General features: G+C 43.0%; 1 protein-coding gene across 4 annotated transcripts in view; it reads right to left on the bottom strand.

The window, feature by feature from the left end:
* OSBPL6 (oxysterol binding protein like 6) overlaps positions 1-18,911 on the bottom strand; it is a 167,022-nt gene that overhangs the window by 38,145 nt on the left and 109,966 nt on the right. For 3 of the 4 annotated variants that reach the window (XM_015413758.1, XM_015413757.1, XM_015413760.1), the window contains exons 10-11: positions 12,722-12,796; positions 3,114-3,279 (exon numbers count right to left, since the gene is read on the bottom strand). In XM_015413758.1, the coding sequence (XP_015269244.1) occupies positions 3,114-3,279; positions 12,722-12,796 (241 nt within the window). The remainder of the gene's footprint in view (positions 1-3,113; positions 3,280-12,721; positions 12,797-18,911) is intronic. The other variant, XM_015413759.1, reaches the window with a different exon arrangement.

Below are 18,911 nucleotides of genomic sequence, written 5' to 3'. Positions count from 1 at the left end.
TACCCCTGACAATATGTTTCATGTTCCCACCTACAGCACCTGCAGAGCTTCCTGGAATGGGACAGGGTCTAGCGCCCAGCACAACATCAAACTATAGTTTTTGCTTTAAAAAAAAAAAAAGAAGTCACTAATGGGCCAAGTGCACGGAGGGAGAAGGAAGCATGTGAACAGGGAACTCATTCACGCAGTACAAAGCCACACTTCTTTCATTCTGCAGAATGTGTAAAATGGAATTGGTCGAGGGCATTTTTGTAAAACAAACATTGTTCTCCAGTTTGTAATCATACTTTACTATATGTACTAGACAGTTTTCTGTTGTAATCCAGTGTTTTTATAATGCAGTGTTCTTGTCTATATCACACTGTTTCCAGTTCATTGTTTCTTGCTGAAACTCACAGCACAGTTAGAAAGGCAGACTACAAATGAAATGAGCAAATAAATAAATATTATGTTGGTTCTAATGGGTAAAGCTTTCCCATTACAGATAAAGAAGTGGGGAACCCACAAGGACTTGCAGGGGGCATCTCATTTCCCCACCCCCCACTATTTTATCTTTTCCTTTCCTGAAAGCCCCAATAGCCTCTCCTCTTTTCCTGCTTCCTTCTCTTCTTTCCACACACCAGCCAACCTAGCTTCAATCTGCCCCCCCTCTTCAGTTATATTTATGATTTACTTACTTCATTTATACCCCACCTTTCTGCAAACTGCGGACCCAAAGCAACATATGTGATTCTCCTCCATTTTACCCTCACAACAACCTTGAGGTAAGTTAGGCGGAATGTGTGTGACTGGCTCAAACACACCTAGACTAGTAAGCGTCCACTCCTAGTGGGGTGGCTACTGTTGAGCAGTAGCAAGCAGCCAGGCCTGAGTGAGTCATGAAAGTAAGATCCTAGCAAGTTGACCGATGGTTGCTGCCCTGCTGGGCCCCAATGGGTCCTCCTCAGAGGCCAGAACAGCCCCAGAAAGGGCCTTCCCCCTGTCTTTTATTGACAGAAACCAAGGCTAGAATTGACGGGCACTACTGCTGTAGTTACCAATGTAACCGTCACTGAGAGCATTTGTTTCTTAAAGCTGCAGGCATTCTTTTTACCATTTTATGGTGATTTTAACCCCCCAAATGGGACAGAGGACAGGTAATAGCGATGCATTGTAAAAAATGGCTCACAAACTTACTTGGATAGACGATTAGGGACTGTGGTCTACACTGCTGTGTATAGCTTATTGTAAGTATGACCCTATTTTGTGGGTTTTTTACCCCTTCAAGTGTCATGTGAATACGTATGCTATACTTCGCTTCTTTCTGGTTGGTTCTAGACTTCAGCAAACCTAATGCACTGTTTACTGAATATCCAATTTTGTTGATTGTAGTGACTCACTATGTGCAACCCGCCTTGAGTCCCTGTGAGAAAGGAGGACTATAAATAATGCAAATCAAACCAAATAAATAAATGAAATTTAAGTATCCTCAAATTTGGCTGGAAGTAGGGATCCACAACAAAATGTTGATGATTGTGTTGAGGTTTATTTTCTTATTCTAAATGGTGATGTGCTCGTTGGGGTGGGGGATGCTCCCACCCCACTGGCTCTGTCAATCCCCACTGCTCTGGGAATCCTCTCTCCCACCTGCCGTGGCCACTCAGCTGCCTGCTCCCTTCCCTGACTCTACCACAATATCCACTCCTCCTTGCTCAACTGCGTGCCTGCAGCGATGTTGCTTCTATCTTGGTGCTCGACCACTGAGGAGAGTGTCGGGGGAGCAGTCCCGGTGACACCACTGAAGGCAGGTAGCTGGGTGCTCACCTGGCCACTTCCAGTGGCGTTGCCTGAGCCGAAACTGAGGAGACAGCATTGCAGGCAGGAGCTGAGGGAGGAGGCTTCTTCTCACTCACCAACACCCCTCCAGCGGCGCTGCTTGAGCTGTCCTCCCTGACTCTTCTCTCTCCTCAACTACATTAGTGGCAACAGCTTCCCCAGGCACCTGGCCACTTTGCAGCCTCAACAACAGCAGCTGCAATGACTCTGCACAGCTGCCCACCTGACAGATTTGCTGACTCAACAGCAGCAGAGGAGGATACTTGCTTGCAGTGAGGAGGGTGGGTGCACCCCAGGCAGTAGAGATGCACTGTATGTGCAAATACAGACGCTGGTCCTCTGTTTGGGGGGGGGGATTTACAACTCTCACCCATTTTTAAAAGGATTCAGACATTTCTGCAAGCCTGGGGAGGAACAACTTTATTGAAAAATCTTACTTCTGGGTAAATGGCCCCAAACTGTGGATTTAAGTATCTGCAGAGCAGGGGGTACTTCACTATTAGATATAAGATGATGTTTCAGAAGGAGATTACCATCGTCGTCTTCTTCCTTCACTGCTCATATTCTGTTCAAGAGCAGCACTGAAAAAAAGTTCCTGCCTGTTTTTCGAAAACGTCAGGATATAATCCTCATATTTCTGGTAAACCTGGAGGTGGCTCTAAGACATGCCGAGCCTGGCTGTTTGAAGGATGACTGGTACTATGAGAAGCTGTTTCTGCTCCGCTGTTCAAGTGTGTCAGCATGCTACACTGTACCCACACTTCTTAGCAGGAGGCAATTTTAAAAAGTGTTTATTGCTGTGTAATAAATTAAATGGAACTGTGTCATAATGGGCTGAAGTGCAATGGAATTTATCCTTTCAATCTGACACAAAAACTGTAAGAGCTGGCAAGTTTCTCATACATTTTGGAAAGCTTCAGAAACCCACTGACTATATTCATACCTGGCATGTGCCAATCAAGTGGAAAAAACACATGCAATCTCCCTTGACCCACACAGTTCCGGCATTCAAAAACAAACCCAAAGCCCTGTGGGATAAGCACCATGGGATACGCAGCTCCCACACGGCCTCTGAGCGTGTCGATAAAGTATTTTAAACACAACGGTTCTTTTTTAGGAACCAGGGAAAAAAAAGAAAAAGGAATCCTCAGTAATTGCGCCCCATTCAATCTCTTCTTTTCCTTCCTCTGCCAACGAAACAAGGCAACACACAAACCACATGCACACACAGCTCTAGGCAAAACTCAATGCATTGAAGGTAATTTTTGGTGGGATGCAGTTTGTATACTTGTAATTACCTTTCTGTGCCATGAGACAAAACTCTTCTTGCAGTTTTATGTAGTCCATGGAGCTTTCCAGCGGGTCAGATACATGGCTTGGAGGAGTCTGAAATTCGATGTCTGCACAAAGGTTAGGATTGGAGGAATGCAGGCGAACAGGAGACATTGTAGCACTGAAAGGAACCTAAATTGAGAAGTAACAGATACATGCGACTGCATCTTTCCTCCATGGCACATCAGGAATGTAACAATAAGGCATTTCTCATGTTATCCTGATCCTTAATAGTTGCACGTTCACCAAGACATGGCTATTCCCCCCCCTCCTTTGCAGCAAGAATTCTGCTTATTTTGATGGATCCACCAAAATGAGGCAAACCAATGATGATGCACACTGAACATCAACTTGAGCTGCCCTTAGGGTGTACAAGACCAAAACGGTATCAGTTCACACACATACAGCCATCTAACGGCTCTCTTCCACTAAGCCTTGCCTCTGTTAGAAGAAGAGATACACTGGATCTTCATCATGGTTAATAACATGAGAAACCAAAAGAATCCTGATGTATGGCAAAATGTAATCATATTTTGCATTGGGTGAGAAATTAAATAAGAGGTTTTCAAGTATGAGTATAAAATATGTTCTAGAACCATTCAGAGAAAAGCAGAAAAGTGAAGGTTGGCATTTCATGAGTGAAAATTCTTGTTTAATGTTCAGTCTGGGCTTTCATACTTGTATGAAGAATGTGTGAGTGTGGACAGAGCGTCAAATTGAAAGACACTAGTTCCCCCCCCCATGCAGCTAAACATCTCTGAAGAGAAATCTTTAAGAAAGCACATAAGGAAATCAATTATATCTAATGCATTAGTACATCTACAAATCATACTGCATAAAGCTTTACACTCTCTGTGGAAAGTTCTCTTTTAATTCAAAAGACAGGTTTTACTTTAGTGTACTTATCTACAGAATTCACAGAAAAACACAAAGCTAGGTTATCTCTTGAACTATGTCTCCAACTTGTTATGCTATCTCCACTTCTCCTTCCTTTTTTAAAAAACAGTTTTGCATATACATTAAGTGTAGGGATGTCACCGAATATCATGAACACACTTTCAATTAAAAATCCTATTTTCTAACAGCAGTTGAAATGAAACTGCAGTTTCCTTCTTTTTTAACTGTATAGCAGAATTTAATAAGATTATTACCATTCACATGGACACCTGTTTTTGTCTCAATAGCATATAAATGGTGCCTTAAAGGCCTCAAGTAAACTGGGAAAAACAACAACAAAAATGGGTGAACAAATAAAGAATCACAAGGATAACACGTTGCATATTCGCACATCCCTTCTTAAGTGTATATGAATTTTATATATACATATATTTTACTGAGCGTGTATAGTTTATTGATGTATACATCATATGTATCTAAAATAACTATGTTCATGCACACACACATACATCATACACGTACATATTACTGTTCTACAGCACACATGCAGGCAAGGCAAATGTACACAGCCTTAAGTGATATCTGCAGCCCAACACTCAAGCATTTCTGGTTTAACGCCCTTGCAATCCACTTTTGGCACTCCAATACAGAGTTAAGTGCTGAATTACAATGCTATTCAAATGTGGAATAAATCCATGCTCATTTAAAGGTCAATGACCGAAAAATTAGCACAAAATATATTAACATGCTTCTGAAACATCCTGAACAGCAGCCAACATAAAAAGTCATATTACTCTACACTTTTAAAAGAAAAACAAACTCGATGACCAGAACCAGTGAGAACTGGCTTAAAATAGTGCGTGTGGAAGGTACAACAGTTTTCCTACATTCCTCTCCATTCCAGTTAACTCCCTTTGACCGCTGGAAAGATTTGTGGAACATGTGCAGCCATATAGCCATGCAGGTTTGGGCTGAGCAAGAAGGCAGGAAAAGGAAATGAAATCTCTTCCTCCTCTCCCATCAGTGGAGGGGCACTTGTAGAAGACACAAAAAGAGTAATTTCACCCCTCTCCACCCCACAATGACCTGACTTGCACGGATATTTCTCTGGGAGGTTCTGTGACTGTAAGAATCCGGGATTAGAAGGGGATGTGGGACCAGATAGGAACCGGGGGGGGGGGGATATCAGTGTTCCATGCACTCATTTTTAGATATCAGCCACTATTTGTTTCAGTCCTTTTAGGGACATGGACCCTGTTAACTATACAAGTCAAAGTTTTGACTATCAGCTAAAAATTATTCTGAGAGTAATGATACAACTTTTCACACAATTTTTTCCGACAGCTACCCTTCATGAATTTCTATACCTGAACTAAATTTATACCTGAACTAAAGTTAGATTGAAAAAAGTATTTGTTTAGGTTGCTCAAAACAACAACAAAAATCAGATATGTTTCTTTCCTGAAGGATACGCCTCTATCTCCGCCAGGACAAAGCATACTGTATTCTTATATCTATATATCTAATAGCCAAGTTGCCCCCTCAGTGTGGATATCTAAATCCGCACATTGGGGGCACCTGTGGGGCAGGGAGATTTTCCTGCACACTTGAAGTAGTCTCCAGGTATGCAGAAAAATCTAAAAAGTTGAAAAAAGTATACCCCCAAAAGTAAAAGAGCGTTCCTTGTGCATGCGCAGGGAACGCTCTGGGAACTCAGGGGCGGCTGGCAGCTGGAAGCCACTCAGTCCTCACCATGGGTGGGGGCAGCGGCTGGAAGCCACTCAGGACTTGCTGCCGGAGCCGGGGGAGGGAGGAGCTGGGGGGGAGGGGATTGACAGGCTCAGTGGCTGGAAGCCGCTCAGGCCTCGCCGCCAGAGCCGGGGGGGGACTTACCTATGACCGCTTCCTCCTCAGCCCTGAGGTCCCCCTGCTTCCACAGGAGAGCAGCTGGAGGGAATACCCCCCACGAGTATCGCGGGTCCCTCTTCTTGTATTATCCTAAATGGATGCTACCCTCTTTTAAGCTTAGACTTTTCCTTTTGGAAAACATTCTCACATCTCAAGCTACTCACACAAACTCTATAATGTGCCTTCACTACAGTTACAAAAGTTGAAACCAATAAGCGTATCATTTTACCAAAGCTCCATGCGAGACATTTCAAAGTAGAACCTATATAAAGCTAAACTAATTTTTTTTTACTCAATAATTAAATTAAATTAATAGAATTCACTGGCAGTGGACGTAGTGATGGCCACAAGCACATATGACTTTAAAAGGGGATTACAGATTCATAGATAAATAGGCTCCATCAGTGGCTCCATGATGACTGACGGGAACCTCTACTTCAGAAGCAGCAAATTTCAGAATATCAGTGCAATGAGGCAACACTGGGAAAGGCCTCCATTTCTGTTCCCTCTTTGTTGGCCCTCCGGGGCAACTTGATTGTCCACTGTGTGAAACAGGATGTCGGATTAAGATGGAAGGCTGGTTTGATCCAGCAGGGCTCTTCTTATGTTCAGTTGTCCTTTAAAATGAATTTGGCAAACTCAGCTGTAGAGGAAAGTTCCTTTGATGGTAGCTACCACCCCTCACTGGCATTTGTTCCCTTTGTGCTACCATCAATGAGGCAGGAAGAGACAAGATTTAATGCATTCATGTATTCTATCTTTAGCCCACTCGTGGTTGGGAGAGTTGAAGGAGCGACAGAGGAAAGCCCTTCCACTCCAAACATATTCTACTGTAGTGGCCATTGGCTTCTACAGAAATCCAAAGAGATGCATGGGAGAGCTTCCACAAATGAAATGGAGCCTTTGAATCTCCGTCAAAAGCCTTTTGAAGCAGCCTTGTTGCACAAAGAACTTGTATAAAAATAAAAACAAAGGAAACACCATTGTGTCCACAAAGTTTGTATGCAGAACTAAGAGGCTCTTTGAATCCCAGCCCACATTCATACAATTACCCAAAAAAAGGGGCCTGAATTAATGCAAATATTAAATTATCTGATCTTACTAGTTTTGAGGAAGGGAAGGGGAACAGCCTATCTCCCAGGCTCTCTCTAAGCTGTGGAGTCTTGTGAGCAAAAGTTCTACTTTGTGAGCTACTGGCATTAAAGTTGTGAGCGAGCAATTTGGTTACTACTTACTTCCTGAGCTAAGACAAAAATGTGTGAGCTGGAGGCTAAAAAAAACTGTGAGCTAGCTCACACTAACTCAGTTTAGAGGGAACACTGCCTATGTCTACCACATTAGTGTTTAGAAACAGAAATATTGGGAGAGATTTCTATGACCCAGTGTTTCAACTTTGCTTCCGAGTATTCAGTAAAGACAACTGAATGTAAGGCAGATCATAGACTTTTACACAGATTAAAAAAATACTACAAGAGGGCAAGGCATCCTGACTTCAACTGGCCCTTCTTTGTAACATCCCTCTCACCTTCTGATTTGGATATAAGGGGTGATGGATCTTTATTCAATTTGTATCCGACAAAGTGAACGTTGACCCATGAAAGCTTATACCTGGAAAACTGGGTTGGTTGTTAAGGTGCTACTGGGCTTGAATTTTGTCCTTTAGATAACCACTAATGGGAACGAAGTCTAATCTGTAATCTGCTCTGGAACAAATCCCTGTATTTCAGTCCAATTGTTTAATATTATGCAGAACATCTTCAGTACAGTGTTAGACTAGAGAGCATTAGTTTAATATGGTAATTAGTTTAATATAGTAAGTATGGATCAAAATGGAGGGTGAGATATTTTTTTTGTTTTAAAAAACACTATATTTGGAAAGAAATATGGTAGAGTTGTTTTGTGACAATGTATATATATGAGGAAAATTTCCTTCAATCTCCATTCAGGTGAGGAAGGTGAAAATCGGACTGAAGTGGAACTGAAAGGTTCTTAGAGATCAATCCTTAAGCAGGTCTACTCAGAACTAAGTCCCGTTTAGAATATTATATTGATGTATGAAGGAATGAGTTATGGGCATGCCATGAATGTATGTTTGCCATTCATACTGCAGGGTCTCTCACCTGCAGTACAACCTTTAATAAAACTTTCACTTTTTAAAGCTGAAAGTGAGTTGACTTCAAAAATAAGTCAGAATCCTGTGGCACTTCAAGCACTTCTCTTTCACAGGTATCATTTTCAAGTGCTAGTTTATGGTATTTTTGCCTGAAATTTATTGCTTTTTAAGGTTTCTTTTTTTAAGCTTCGTTTGTAAAGATTTACATGTACTCTTCACTTGGGCCCCCATAATTATTATTTTTTTAATGGTCACTGGTTTGATTGGTATGACATGGAAACATGAGGAGAGTGAAGCCATAAATCTGATATACAAGATGAAGAGCAAGATACTGAAGGTGTAGAAGGACAAGGTATGGGAATATAGATTATTTGTCTTTCCCTTGCCAAGTGCTCCCCCCCCAGTTACAACTGACCTATGGCAACCCTGTGAGGTTTTCAAGGCAAGAAACATTCAGAGGTGGTTTGTCATTGCCTGTCTCTGCATCACAACCCTGGTTTTCTTCGTGGTCTCCCTTCCAAATACTGACCGGGGCTGACCCTGCTTATCTTCTGAGATCTGACAAGATCAGGCTAGCTTGGGAGATCACTATTTGGGAAGGCCAGATTCTATGATCTGGTAAATGTGGTGTAAGCAGGCCCGGTCCCTATTCAAGGTCCCCATTTCTGAGCAGGAAAACATGTTAAAGACTGATGAGAGATTATTTGCTTTTGCTCTCTTTTATCGCTAAATGAGATGATGCATCCTTCTTCTATAGTGACTACAAAGGAGATGGTCATGAAAATTCATAAATCGATGGAAATTAAAGCGAAAAGAGGACATGAGCCATAGCAGGGTAGAACGGTAATTATCTCCTCGGCACAGAGTTGCTAAACATGAAGAATAATGGAGGGATGTTGGAGGAAATGTGCAAGTTTCAGATGAATATTTAGGTATACCCTGTGAGAATTCCAAAGAAATAACCATCAAGACACACCTTAGTAAAACATGCCTCTGAGAAGGCAAAGCATATGTCATTGGGGTGGGAGATCCACATTGCTCAAGTATCTGTGTGGACAGAGGGAGCAAATGTGAGGACAGAGGGAGCAAATGTGAGATATTTTTTTATTATGGGGAGCAGTTATGTGACACAAGCTACAATGTCAGGGTCATGCTGGGATGGGGAAATCTATGTACATCTGTATTCATCCTGCAACATAGCTACATTGGTCTTCATCAGAGGCAAAAACAACACATGGTACAACAGAAAACAGAAGATGCTCCCTAGGCCCTGAGGCGAAGGCACAATACCACAAGTTGCAACTGTGAATTACACTTGTATGATGGTGTTTATAGCACACTGCCAGCTGAAATACCTTTCTCTTCATCAATGTTCAATGTGTGTTGATATACAAAACATGCCCTCTTTCACACATTAACATAGCTATCAGCGTGCTGATTGATATTCTTGGCCATCTGTCACGTCAGTGACATACTGGGGAACCCCTTGCTACTCCGCAGACATTGTAACTTTTTGGCTGCGGTCAGACGTGCCTTTAATTCTGACTCAGTTGCGAATGCCTGGAAGATCTAAACGGCATGATCAGACAGCAACATCTGGGAAAGGTACCACAGCTGTCAGCCCCCCACGCTGCCCGCCATGGAAGTGGAGTTAAAAAACACCGGGGAAAGTCCAGTCCTAATGCTTGCCAACAGGCTATGAATGGACTTTCCCCTGTCTGATTGCTCGCTCTCAAACTGTTCGGATGGTCTGATCATTCCATTTCAACTCTGTGCCTTCTCCCCCCCCCCTTGCTTAACAGTATGTGCATAACCGCATACTCCATGGGAAACCCTCAGTGCGGACGTGCAATTCCTTGTTTATGTGCATGGGAAACAAAAGGCAACCGCCCCCCATCTGACTGGGCAGTGACAGGCTGAGCCCGCAGCTACAAAGGATGTGTGATCGTACAACGCCGTGTCAATTTCCACCATGGGAAATAGGCTTGCTTCCCCTCTGCACCAAATGGCATGCCTGACTGTGGCCCTTTATCATTTGAATTAACTGCATTGTATCATGTGGCTTTATCTCAACATACACCAGTCTATATCTTCTCTCTTCTGAATTTGTAAACAGGTAAATATGTTTTTCAGAAATACCAAATTATAAACTTTCATTTAATTGACTCAGTCCTCTTTCTCCAAAAGTCTGTAACCCTTTTTTAAAAACTTAAAACAGAATTGCTGGTGGTAGTAATATGACTTTTTTGGATTATGAAACAAATAAAACTTAAACAATAATATAAATCGCATGGTGAAATTCATGATTGACTCTATAATCAACTACTTCTCTACCAATTATTTTAAAAAAAACATTTCTAGAGTTACTACAGTACCTTGAAGGAATGGCAGCAGAATCCTAAGCATCTTTTGTCAGAATTTACTCAGTAAGGCTTACTCCCAAAAACCTAAGTATAGGATTGCAAGCCTGGATGATTTATGATCTATGGTATAATTAGAAATATATGCCATAATGATAACAAAAGACTTTGGCTTAGATAAGGGGTCCCCAACCTGGCCTATCCAAGTCAGGGTGCCCCACCAACTTTCTAAAAGCACTTGGAAGGCACCAGGAAAGGTGTGGGTGGGCCCCATGGGCATCATGTTTGGGACCTCTGCCTTAGATGACCCAGAGGTTTTCCATGGGTGGAGAGATGTTTGTTCATGGACAGCAACTTTCTTGCCTTCTCTCTCCCACAGTAGCCTGAAATACCCCTCCCCATGTCCATCGGGGGACCCCCCCCCAGAAACAGGATGTCAGGGGCTATGAGACACGAAAAGGATAAAGCTGCACTCCACAAGTTCATATCCTTCTGCTCATGGAAAATCTCTGAGGGAACTAAGCCTATGGTCTGGTTTTGACATCACTCAATGTGGTTTCACACATCTTTTTCATGTAAAATTCTGTTTTTTTAGAAAACATGCACAGTGCCTCCCATTATGCCTAACTTACACATTTGATTTCTATCCCATCTCTGGAGCCAGAAAAATCCCTAAGACCACTCATAACGACACGATACAAATAATCTGGAACAATATCACCCCCTCAGATATATAACATTACTATGGGGTGACCACCTCATCTAAAATCCCAAGTTGTCACTGGGTTGTTATGACTGTACTGAACCCTTTTCAATCTAGCTCACTCTGTTGAATGTTGGAAATTGTACCACCAGTGGCTTGAATGCGTACTTCTTACTCTTCCAGGACTGCAGGTCTCTGTGCCAGGGCACAGAAATGAGCCCTGTAACACCAGTGGCTTGAATGTGTACTTCTTACTCTTCCAGGACTGCAGGTCTCTGTGCCAGGGCACAGAAATGAGCCACACAAAACCATGACTCTGATGAGACGTTAAATGTTCTATCTACTTAGTACATTTTTATCCTACCCTTCCTCCAAGAAACTTGGAGTGGCATACATGGCTCTTTCCTTCACTCTTGGCAGCTGGACAGGAGCACATGGGAAGGGGCCAACAGGTGTTATTGGGGTAATTGTAATTATTAAAGTTACTGGAGTAATACCCCCACATTGGGAAAAGAATGTTACTTGTCACTGACATCGATCTATCTATAACAGGAGTCCCCAATGGACACCTTTGGAATTCTGACACAGGATTATGGGCACAGTCACAAAATGGCTGCTACAAAATGGCTGCCACAGGAGGAGGAGCCAGCCACAAAATGGCTGCTGTAGCTTACCCTAAGTCACACAGTGAAAATCTTTGTGCTGTGGTGGCAGCTGCTACCAAAGCAACATTTTTAAACATCTGCTCAGCCAATCAAATCTCCAATGGCCAACCAGAAGCCATGCTGGGCAAAAGCCCCACCTGACTTCACCCTCCTTCTAAAAACACCTGGCAAGTGCCAGGAAAAGTGTCAGTGGGCATCATGGGGAACCTAATCTACAATCATGCTACCAGCTATAAATACAATGAACCCTTTTGCGCATCTTCATGAGGAGCACCATGCATGTGAAAAAAGGCATAGAGTTTGGCTCAGAAATTATACAGAAATCCACTCATGCACTTGTGTGAGAAATGTTTTAGGCATGGTCCATAGCTCAATTACAGAGCACATGCTTCACAAGCAAAAGATCCCAGGTTCAATCCCTGTCATTTCCAGTTGAAGGATCTCGAGCATTTGCTCTTGAGAAAGATCTTTCAATCCCTCAGATCCTGGAGAGAGCTACCATTCTAAGCAGACAATACTGAGCTAGATGGACCCATGGCCTGACTCCTGTAAGGCAGCTTCGTATGTTCATAATAATTATACAGAACCATGTTTAAGCACTTCTTAAGCCTCATTCAAGCTAGACTTGAATGTTTAAGCACATGCTTAACTCCCTCACGCTGAATCTCAACCAACTTAAAAAGTCCGGCTAGACCTGTTCTAAAAACACTTTACACACTTATTTGGTTGCACAGCCATAAAACATGTGCAAGGTAGGTGGTCCCTAACCTCACAACATATTTTATCGCACGGCAGAGTTGGCTTGGTGACCTCCGCTCCCCAAAATGCCGTCGCCACACGTTGCCGAAGCGCAGCTCAAGCTCTGAGCATCGGTCGCAGAGACCCCCAATCTTTAAAACTGTAGTGCCTTGACTGTAAATCCACTCACTGTTGTAGCCACGGCTGCTGCTAGTCTCTGTCGACGCCGTGCAGTGCTGAACTGGCCCTTCAGCGCTGTCCCTTCCTGACAGTGAAGGGGAGAAGAACAGGGAAGCGGAGAGAAGGGGAAAAAAGAATGACGGGAGGCAGGAACATGAAAGAAGCTCAGAGAAGGGAGACAGAGGCTATGTAAATGTAACTGCACTAAAGGGCTAATTCACATCACTCCATATGAAGGCTGAAAATACAAGCTGTTTTGATTTGTTTTGCGACTGGATATGCACAAAAGGGGAGCCATCCAGTTGCTCAGCCCGGTACTCCCGTTCCCTGTTCTCCCGTGCTAAGCTGAAGTACATTGTTTACTCATCTTGTCACAGGGCGATTTCTCACTAGAGCTGCCTCGCAGTGCAGCGCCGTTTGCCCCAACACAAACATGTCAATTTCACACCGGAGGCTGCGGGGCTGCATTTGACCCGCAGCTGCGCCCGATTTCCTCCGCAGTTTCATGATCCTCAAAAACCAGGATCACGAAACTGCGGAGGAAATCGGGCGAAGCCACGAGTCAAAATGCAGCCCCGGAGCTTCGGGTGTGAAATTGACAAACGGTGGCTGTACTGCGAGGCAGCTCTAGTGAGAAATCGCCCACAGTCTCACTGGCACTTTGAAGGCACAGGTGAATTCAGACAGCTCTTCTTCAAAGGTGTAAAAAGGAATCTGAATGGACCCAAATTCTTCAGAGTAGAAAGGCACTGGGAGATTTAGAGAGTGTGAGATGTTTTTCTCACAGAAGGAAGTGCAAGGTACTTAACACACATAAGGATTATCTGCTCTATGGCTTTCTTAACGGTACCTGTTACTTCTGAATTACAACCGCCATTTCTGAAACCTGATCATATTATTCAGCATGCAAATGGAGAACAAGATGCTATGGAATGAAAAGACGACAAAAGGAAAACCTAGGCTGTGAACGCCACTGATTTACTTCCCACGTTTCAGCAAGAATCACCTAAAATGCTCTCTTGGAGTTCTGCTGCCATGCTAGTGACAGAAGTTATGCACATGTATGGTGTAAAAGTATTTATGAACGAAGGCTCTCTCTATGTACAGCTTTAACTGTGGCTGCCTCAGGTTTCAGGGCACAATGTTCCTCCAGATTTGTAATTCTCTAAATTCACTGTTTCTGTGTGATATTGAAGGACTGCCTATGAGTTCATTTCCTTTCTAAGTTATTCTGTGCTGCTCTCAAAACAACTTCAAGGAGGGGGAAAAATACTTGTTTCATCACTATTTGCATGCTTCAACCAGCAAAAATGTAAGCATGATTGATAACGGTCCTTCAAGCGTGCCATTTAAAATCCAAAGTGCCACTTGAGAGCGCATTTGGTAAGTAGTTTCCCAAGGTCAGAGCCAACTTGTTTTTATCTTTTGATAGGTATTCCTGAAGGCAACCTCTCATCTTTATATAACCAAGGGCAGCCGTTAATGGGGGATGAAAACATTCCAACCTTCACTCACACATACTTTTCCAGGCCTCATCAGGGTTCTGTCCAACACCAGAAGGAGCAAGTCTCAGGTATTCATATACCCTTATCCTATCCTTATTGCCTTGTTATTTGAATCTGTCCCCCCCACCCCTCAACTACAAGATGGAAATAGATCTTTGCATCTTGCTGGATCAGATGTTACTTTTCACTTGGGAGGAGCAGGAAGAACAGAAGGAACCATACAGGAGCCCAAGACCAATTCCCCGCCCTCGCTCTTCTGTTTCCCCTGCTTGCATTGGTCAATTTCACACTATTTGCTGTGCAGCCACATTTCCCCCGTGTCTTCTCGATCTCAAAAAACAAGGATCGAGAAGACGTGGGGGGAATCGGGGGGAGCTGCGGGTCAAAATGTGGCTCCGTATGTGTGAGTGTGTGTGCACCTTGAAGTCATGGCGGCATCTGGTGACTGACCCCTACTGGGGGCCTGGAGGATATTCAGAGAAGTGACTGCTGGTATTTCAAGGAGGTCTCCCATCCAAGTACTTGCCAGAGATTACCCTGTTTAGCTCCTGAGGTCTGACAAGATCGAGCTTAGCTGGGTTTACGGAGTGGAAGCATGTATGTTTGAAGGGTCCATAAACTGACACATTATTCCACATATCTCCCACACGAAGAAAGGGGGTTCTAGTTTTAAGACTTTTCACTGACAAACAAGTCTCCAAATACATCTTATTCAGTGTTAAACAAAGCAAACTTCAGCAAGTCAGAATGGTTTTAGGAAGATGGCATGGAACTTGGATTAAAAACAGAAAAGTTTATCTGCAGACTATCTGAGTAGCCCTAACTATAACCCCAGTGAGCTAGATGCAAAGCACGGAGTTGAATCCAAAGGTGCCCTTCCATTGCAGAAGATGGTATCTTTGGATCCAATCCCGTGGTTTGGATCCAACTCCATATCTCTCGCAATATCGATGTCCCCTTTCTAAAAAATAATGATCAGACAAGAGTACAAAGCCCTAACAACTCTCTCAGATATATTGCATAATGATGACTTCACAAACACTGAAAACACTGCAAAACAAAGCCAAGGGCCGAGTTCAGACTGGCAGTCTGCCCCGATATAGGCGCATGTGAGGAACGTTTCACAAACGGATTAAAGGGGCCATTCACACAGGCACATCTGTCCAGCGTTCCCCACCCGTACTCAACCCGTCTTGTAGCGCTTGCCTCCCGGGTTTAAAAGATACCTGGTGAAAGTGGTAGCAAACCCTGGAGAGCCCATTTATCCCGCTTCATTCCACTTCCCGGAAGTGTGAACGCTAACCGCTAAAAGCCAGGAACAGCCCGTGTTAATAATGTGCACCGGCTGTTTATGCTGATTGACCTCCTAGCTTCACTCTGGCACCAGGAAGGTGCAGGTGATTGCCTTGAAGAGGAGGTAGTGATGTGGCCGGATGTGCCTATGGCCCATAGCGGCCGGATCCTGCCCTATTTGCCGCTGCGCCTAGGCGCCCATGTGCCTAGGCATCTGCTGCAAGGAAAACACTGCTTACAGCTGCACCCCCGGGCCAACAGTGTGAACGCTCCCCTCACGCCTCCTCCCGGTATACTCCCGCATCAGTCCACGCAGTGTGACTGGGTAAACCCAGAACAGTTTGTTCCGGCTCTTTTTTGCAACGACCGAACTCGGCCAAGGACTGGGGACTGTACAACATGATCCATTCATTTTTTTATTTTTATTTGACCCTTAGACACAACAGCACTTCCTCTTCTTGTTAACTCTTATACCTTCCCCAGTTTTTCTGAAGAGCACCTAGCCCGACTGTTGACTCCCTATGCAAAATTACCTTAATTTTCAAAGCATGCAGCAGCAATCCATTTTCCACTATAGTCTCTGGGTCATGACAATTTACCGCAGAATATTATTTGAATAGGATTTCAGAAGAAGACTGATCGTCTTCTTGCTTTAGAGAGAGCTTCTTCTCATGAAATCCTGCATCATTTATCAAAAAATCCTTCTAAGGCAGCAGTCCTGTTGCTACAGAAAAACAACCTCACCGAGAAAAGACTATATTTAGGAGTAAAAAAAAAAATGTGTGAAAAGAGCACTATGAATTAATCAGGCTCCCAAATTCTATTGAGAGGGTGTGTGCAGGATGCTCTTTCTACCCCTCGCCCCTAAACGTACTTTGGTATTCCACTTCCAAAAATAACTAGAATTTTTTTTAAAAAAAAACAACCTGGTCCGTGAAAGAGTCTGCATCCAGTATTTGTGCTTCAAACCAAAGATATTAGTAGCAATGTAACAAGACAGTGTTAACACAGAGAACACATTTAAAGCACAGCACATGCAAAAAAGCTGAAAGGTTTTTTTTGTACAGGATGCTATGTGAACAATCATTTGGGCAAACATCTGGATTTGCCCGAGGCATCTTTCTTGAAAGTACTGATTCTTATCCTAGAAAATCTAGGTCTATAAGCTGAGGAGAATTTAAAAGGTGGCATTTTTCACCAGACTGATGCAGTCACCTAACTCAGTTGCATGCTCTACACTGCATGTGAGAGGCAAACAAAACATATATATATATATTGCTTTAAGTAAGGTTTCTTAGCAATTATGCTTCTTGAGAATCCCATCAAACGCATACAGTTGATTCTTCTCTCAACTATGGCTAGATTTCAAAGTATTGTTCTCTATTTGGAATGATAAGTAAGAAAAAAAAAATTCAGTACAAAAGACATCCCTCTGTCCTTCTAATCACAAAACTACCTAGTCTTTGAACGTCTTCACAAAGGAATTATATGAACACTTCTTCTCTTTAGATAAGCCATGTGTACACTGTCGCACAAGGAGTCTACATGCTTGTATTGCTACGTGTACCTGTGGTAACTTTCTGTGGCTTCCCAAAACTTGCCAGATGTGGCAAAACAGGCACACGTGCTTGTCACACATAATGCTGTGGACATCGTTTGCACACAGTGTTCTTAGATGAAGTTGTATCTGTGTAGGATATCATCCTTTCTGGATGATTCAGAGATTCCCGTCTATTCTTTGTGGAACAGTTCTAATGTAAATTCACAGAGGCTACGATCCAAAAACTTTCGTAACTAGTTTTGCTTTCCTCAGAAAGCTTTGGGCTACTCAACACTGTGCTTTCCCCCTTTGCCATGTGGCAAAACAAAACCCAGAAGCCTTTTTGAGGGAGAGGGGCCATGGCTCAGTGGTAGAGCATCTGCTTGGCATGCAGAAGGTCCCAAGTTCAATCCCCAGTATCTCCAGGTGGTTGGTGATCTGACAGACTTCTGCCTGAGACCCTGGAGACCTGCTGCCAGTCTTAGACAATAATGACAAATGCCTTAAAAATCAGTGCCTTAAAATCACCTGAAATGTTCCTGTTTCTGTAACAATTTAACTACCTAAACCTGCAATGCAAAAGAAAGGGAAACAACAGGAAGGGGGAAATACCTGAAGTTGTATTTTAGCATCTTTGCTGACACTTTTTGTTCGCCATCTTCTTGTGACACGCTTGTCTTTCTTTGAAATATCTACACAGTTAGCCTATGTCACAAAATAGTTAAAAGCAACAAAGCGTTGTGTTAAGGCTTGCATTAACTGACGCGGACAATAAGAGCAAGTTAGTAATTAGAATCTTAGAAACATTTTTGACAAGTTAAAGAGTGTGGTAAAAATGTTAGCCTTCGTTCCACAAACACAGATAACAAGGTGCCCATTTAAGACAATCAGAGACAGACAAACTTACAGTCCTACAGCCATGTATCTAGGCATTTTCCAACTAACATTTATCTACATAACCAACAGCCTCCTCCCCTAAGAGCGTCTCATTGAGATTCTTGTTGAAGGCTTGAGTCATGTGCCACCATCTGTGAGGTAACGCAAGGGAACCACTAGAGAAAAGACCTTGTGTGTTGTGACTTTTCAGTTGTGGAATTCCCTTCCTACAACAGTTCATTTGCTGACAATCATGCATACCCAGCCGTCCACTGACTTTTTGGAGGGGAGGTTTTCTACTCCCCCCGCCCCGCTGGAGCTCACTGAATTCCCTGAAATTTTGGTCATGAGGGTCAGTGGACCCTCAGGAACAACGTAATGGCCAAAGTGGGGGCCTGCAGTGGGAAGAGACAATTGCTGTAAATGTGTTCCCCTTCTTCTGCAAATGGAAATACCATTCCACTGCAGGAACTGTGGGGCTGGATAAATGCCAGTGTTGGTGCCAAGTTAAGATCCATTTATTTAGGCCTTTCATAGTTCATGAGTTTCCCAGGAGATCTTCCCTCTGCTCTCTCTGCCGTTTTGAGTTTATTTAGCATATAATCATATTGATTATCTGTTTTTACAACCATTCTACTCCTATTTTTTTAGGATTGTTTTTTTTTTTTACTGCGAGTTATTACGCTATCATTTTGTTTATCTTCGTGCTCTTCTTAAAATTATATATGTTGCTGTTTTATTGATTGCTGGTTTTTAAGAACGCTCTGCTGCTATTTTTGCATTAAGGTTTTTTAAAGAACCATTTTATGTTATTATATTTCTTAACGTCCTATATTGTTCATCTCTGATGCTTTATCGTGAAGACTATTTTATGCTCTATTTTAAACCATTTTAGGCTGTGATTATTATGTTAACTGTAGTTTAGATGCTTATTTCAGTAATTTTAACTAAGTGTTGTGAGTAAAGTCCAGGGTGGGGCTGTGGTT

This window comes from Gekko japonicus, unplaced genomic scaffold (genome assembly GCF_001447785.1).
Source record: "Gekko japonicus isolate JY-2015 unplaced genomic scaffold, Gekko_japonicus_V1.1 scaffold743, whole genome shotgun sequence".
In the NCBI taxonomy this organism is placed as follows: Eukaryota; Metazoa; Chordata; class Lepidosauria; order Squamata; family Gekkonidae; genus Gekko; species Gekko japonicus.
The sequence above is the reverse complement of the archived record's forward strand: the minus strand, read 5'-3'. Positions and strand labels throughout refer to the sequence as shown.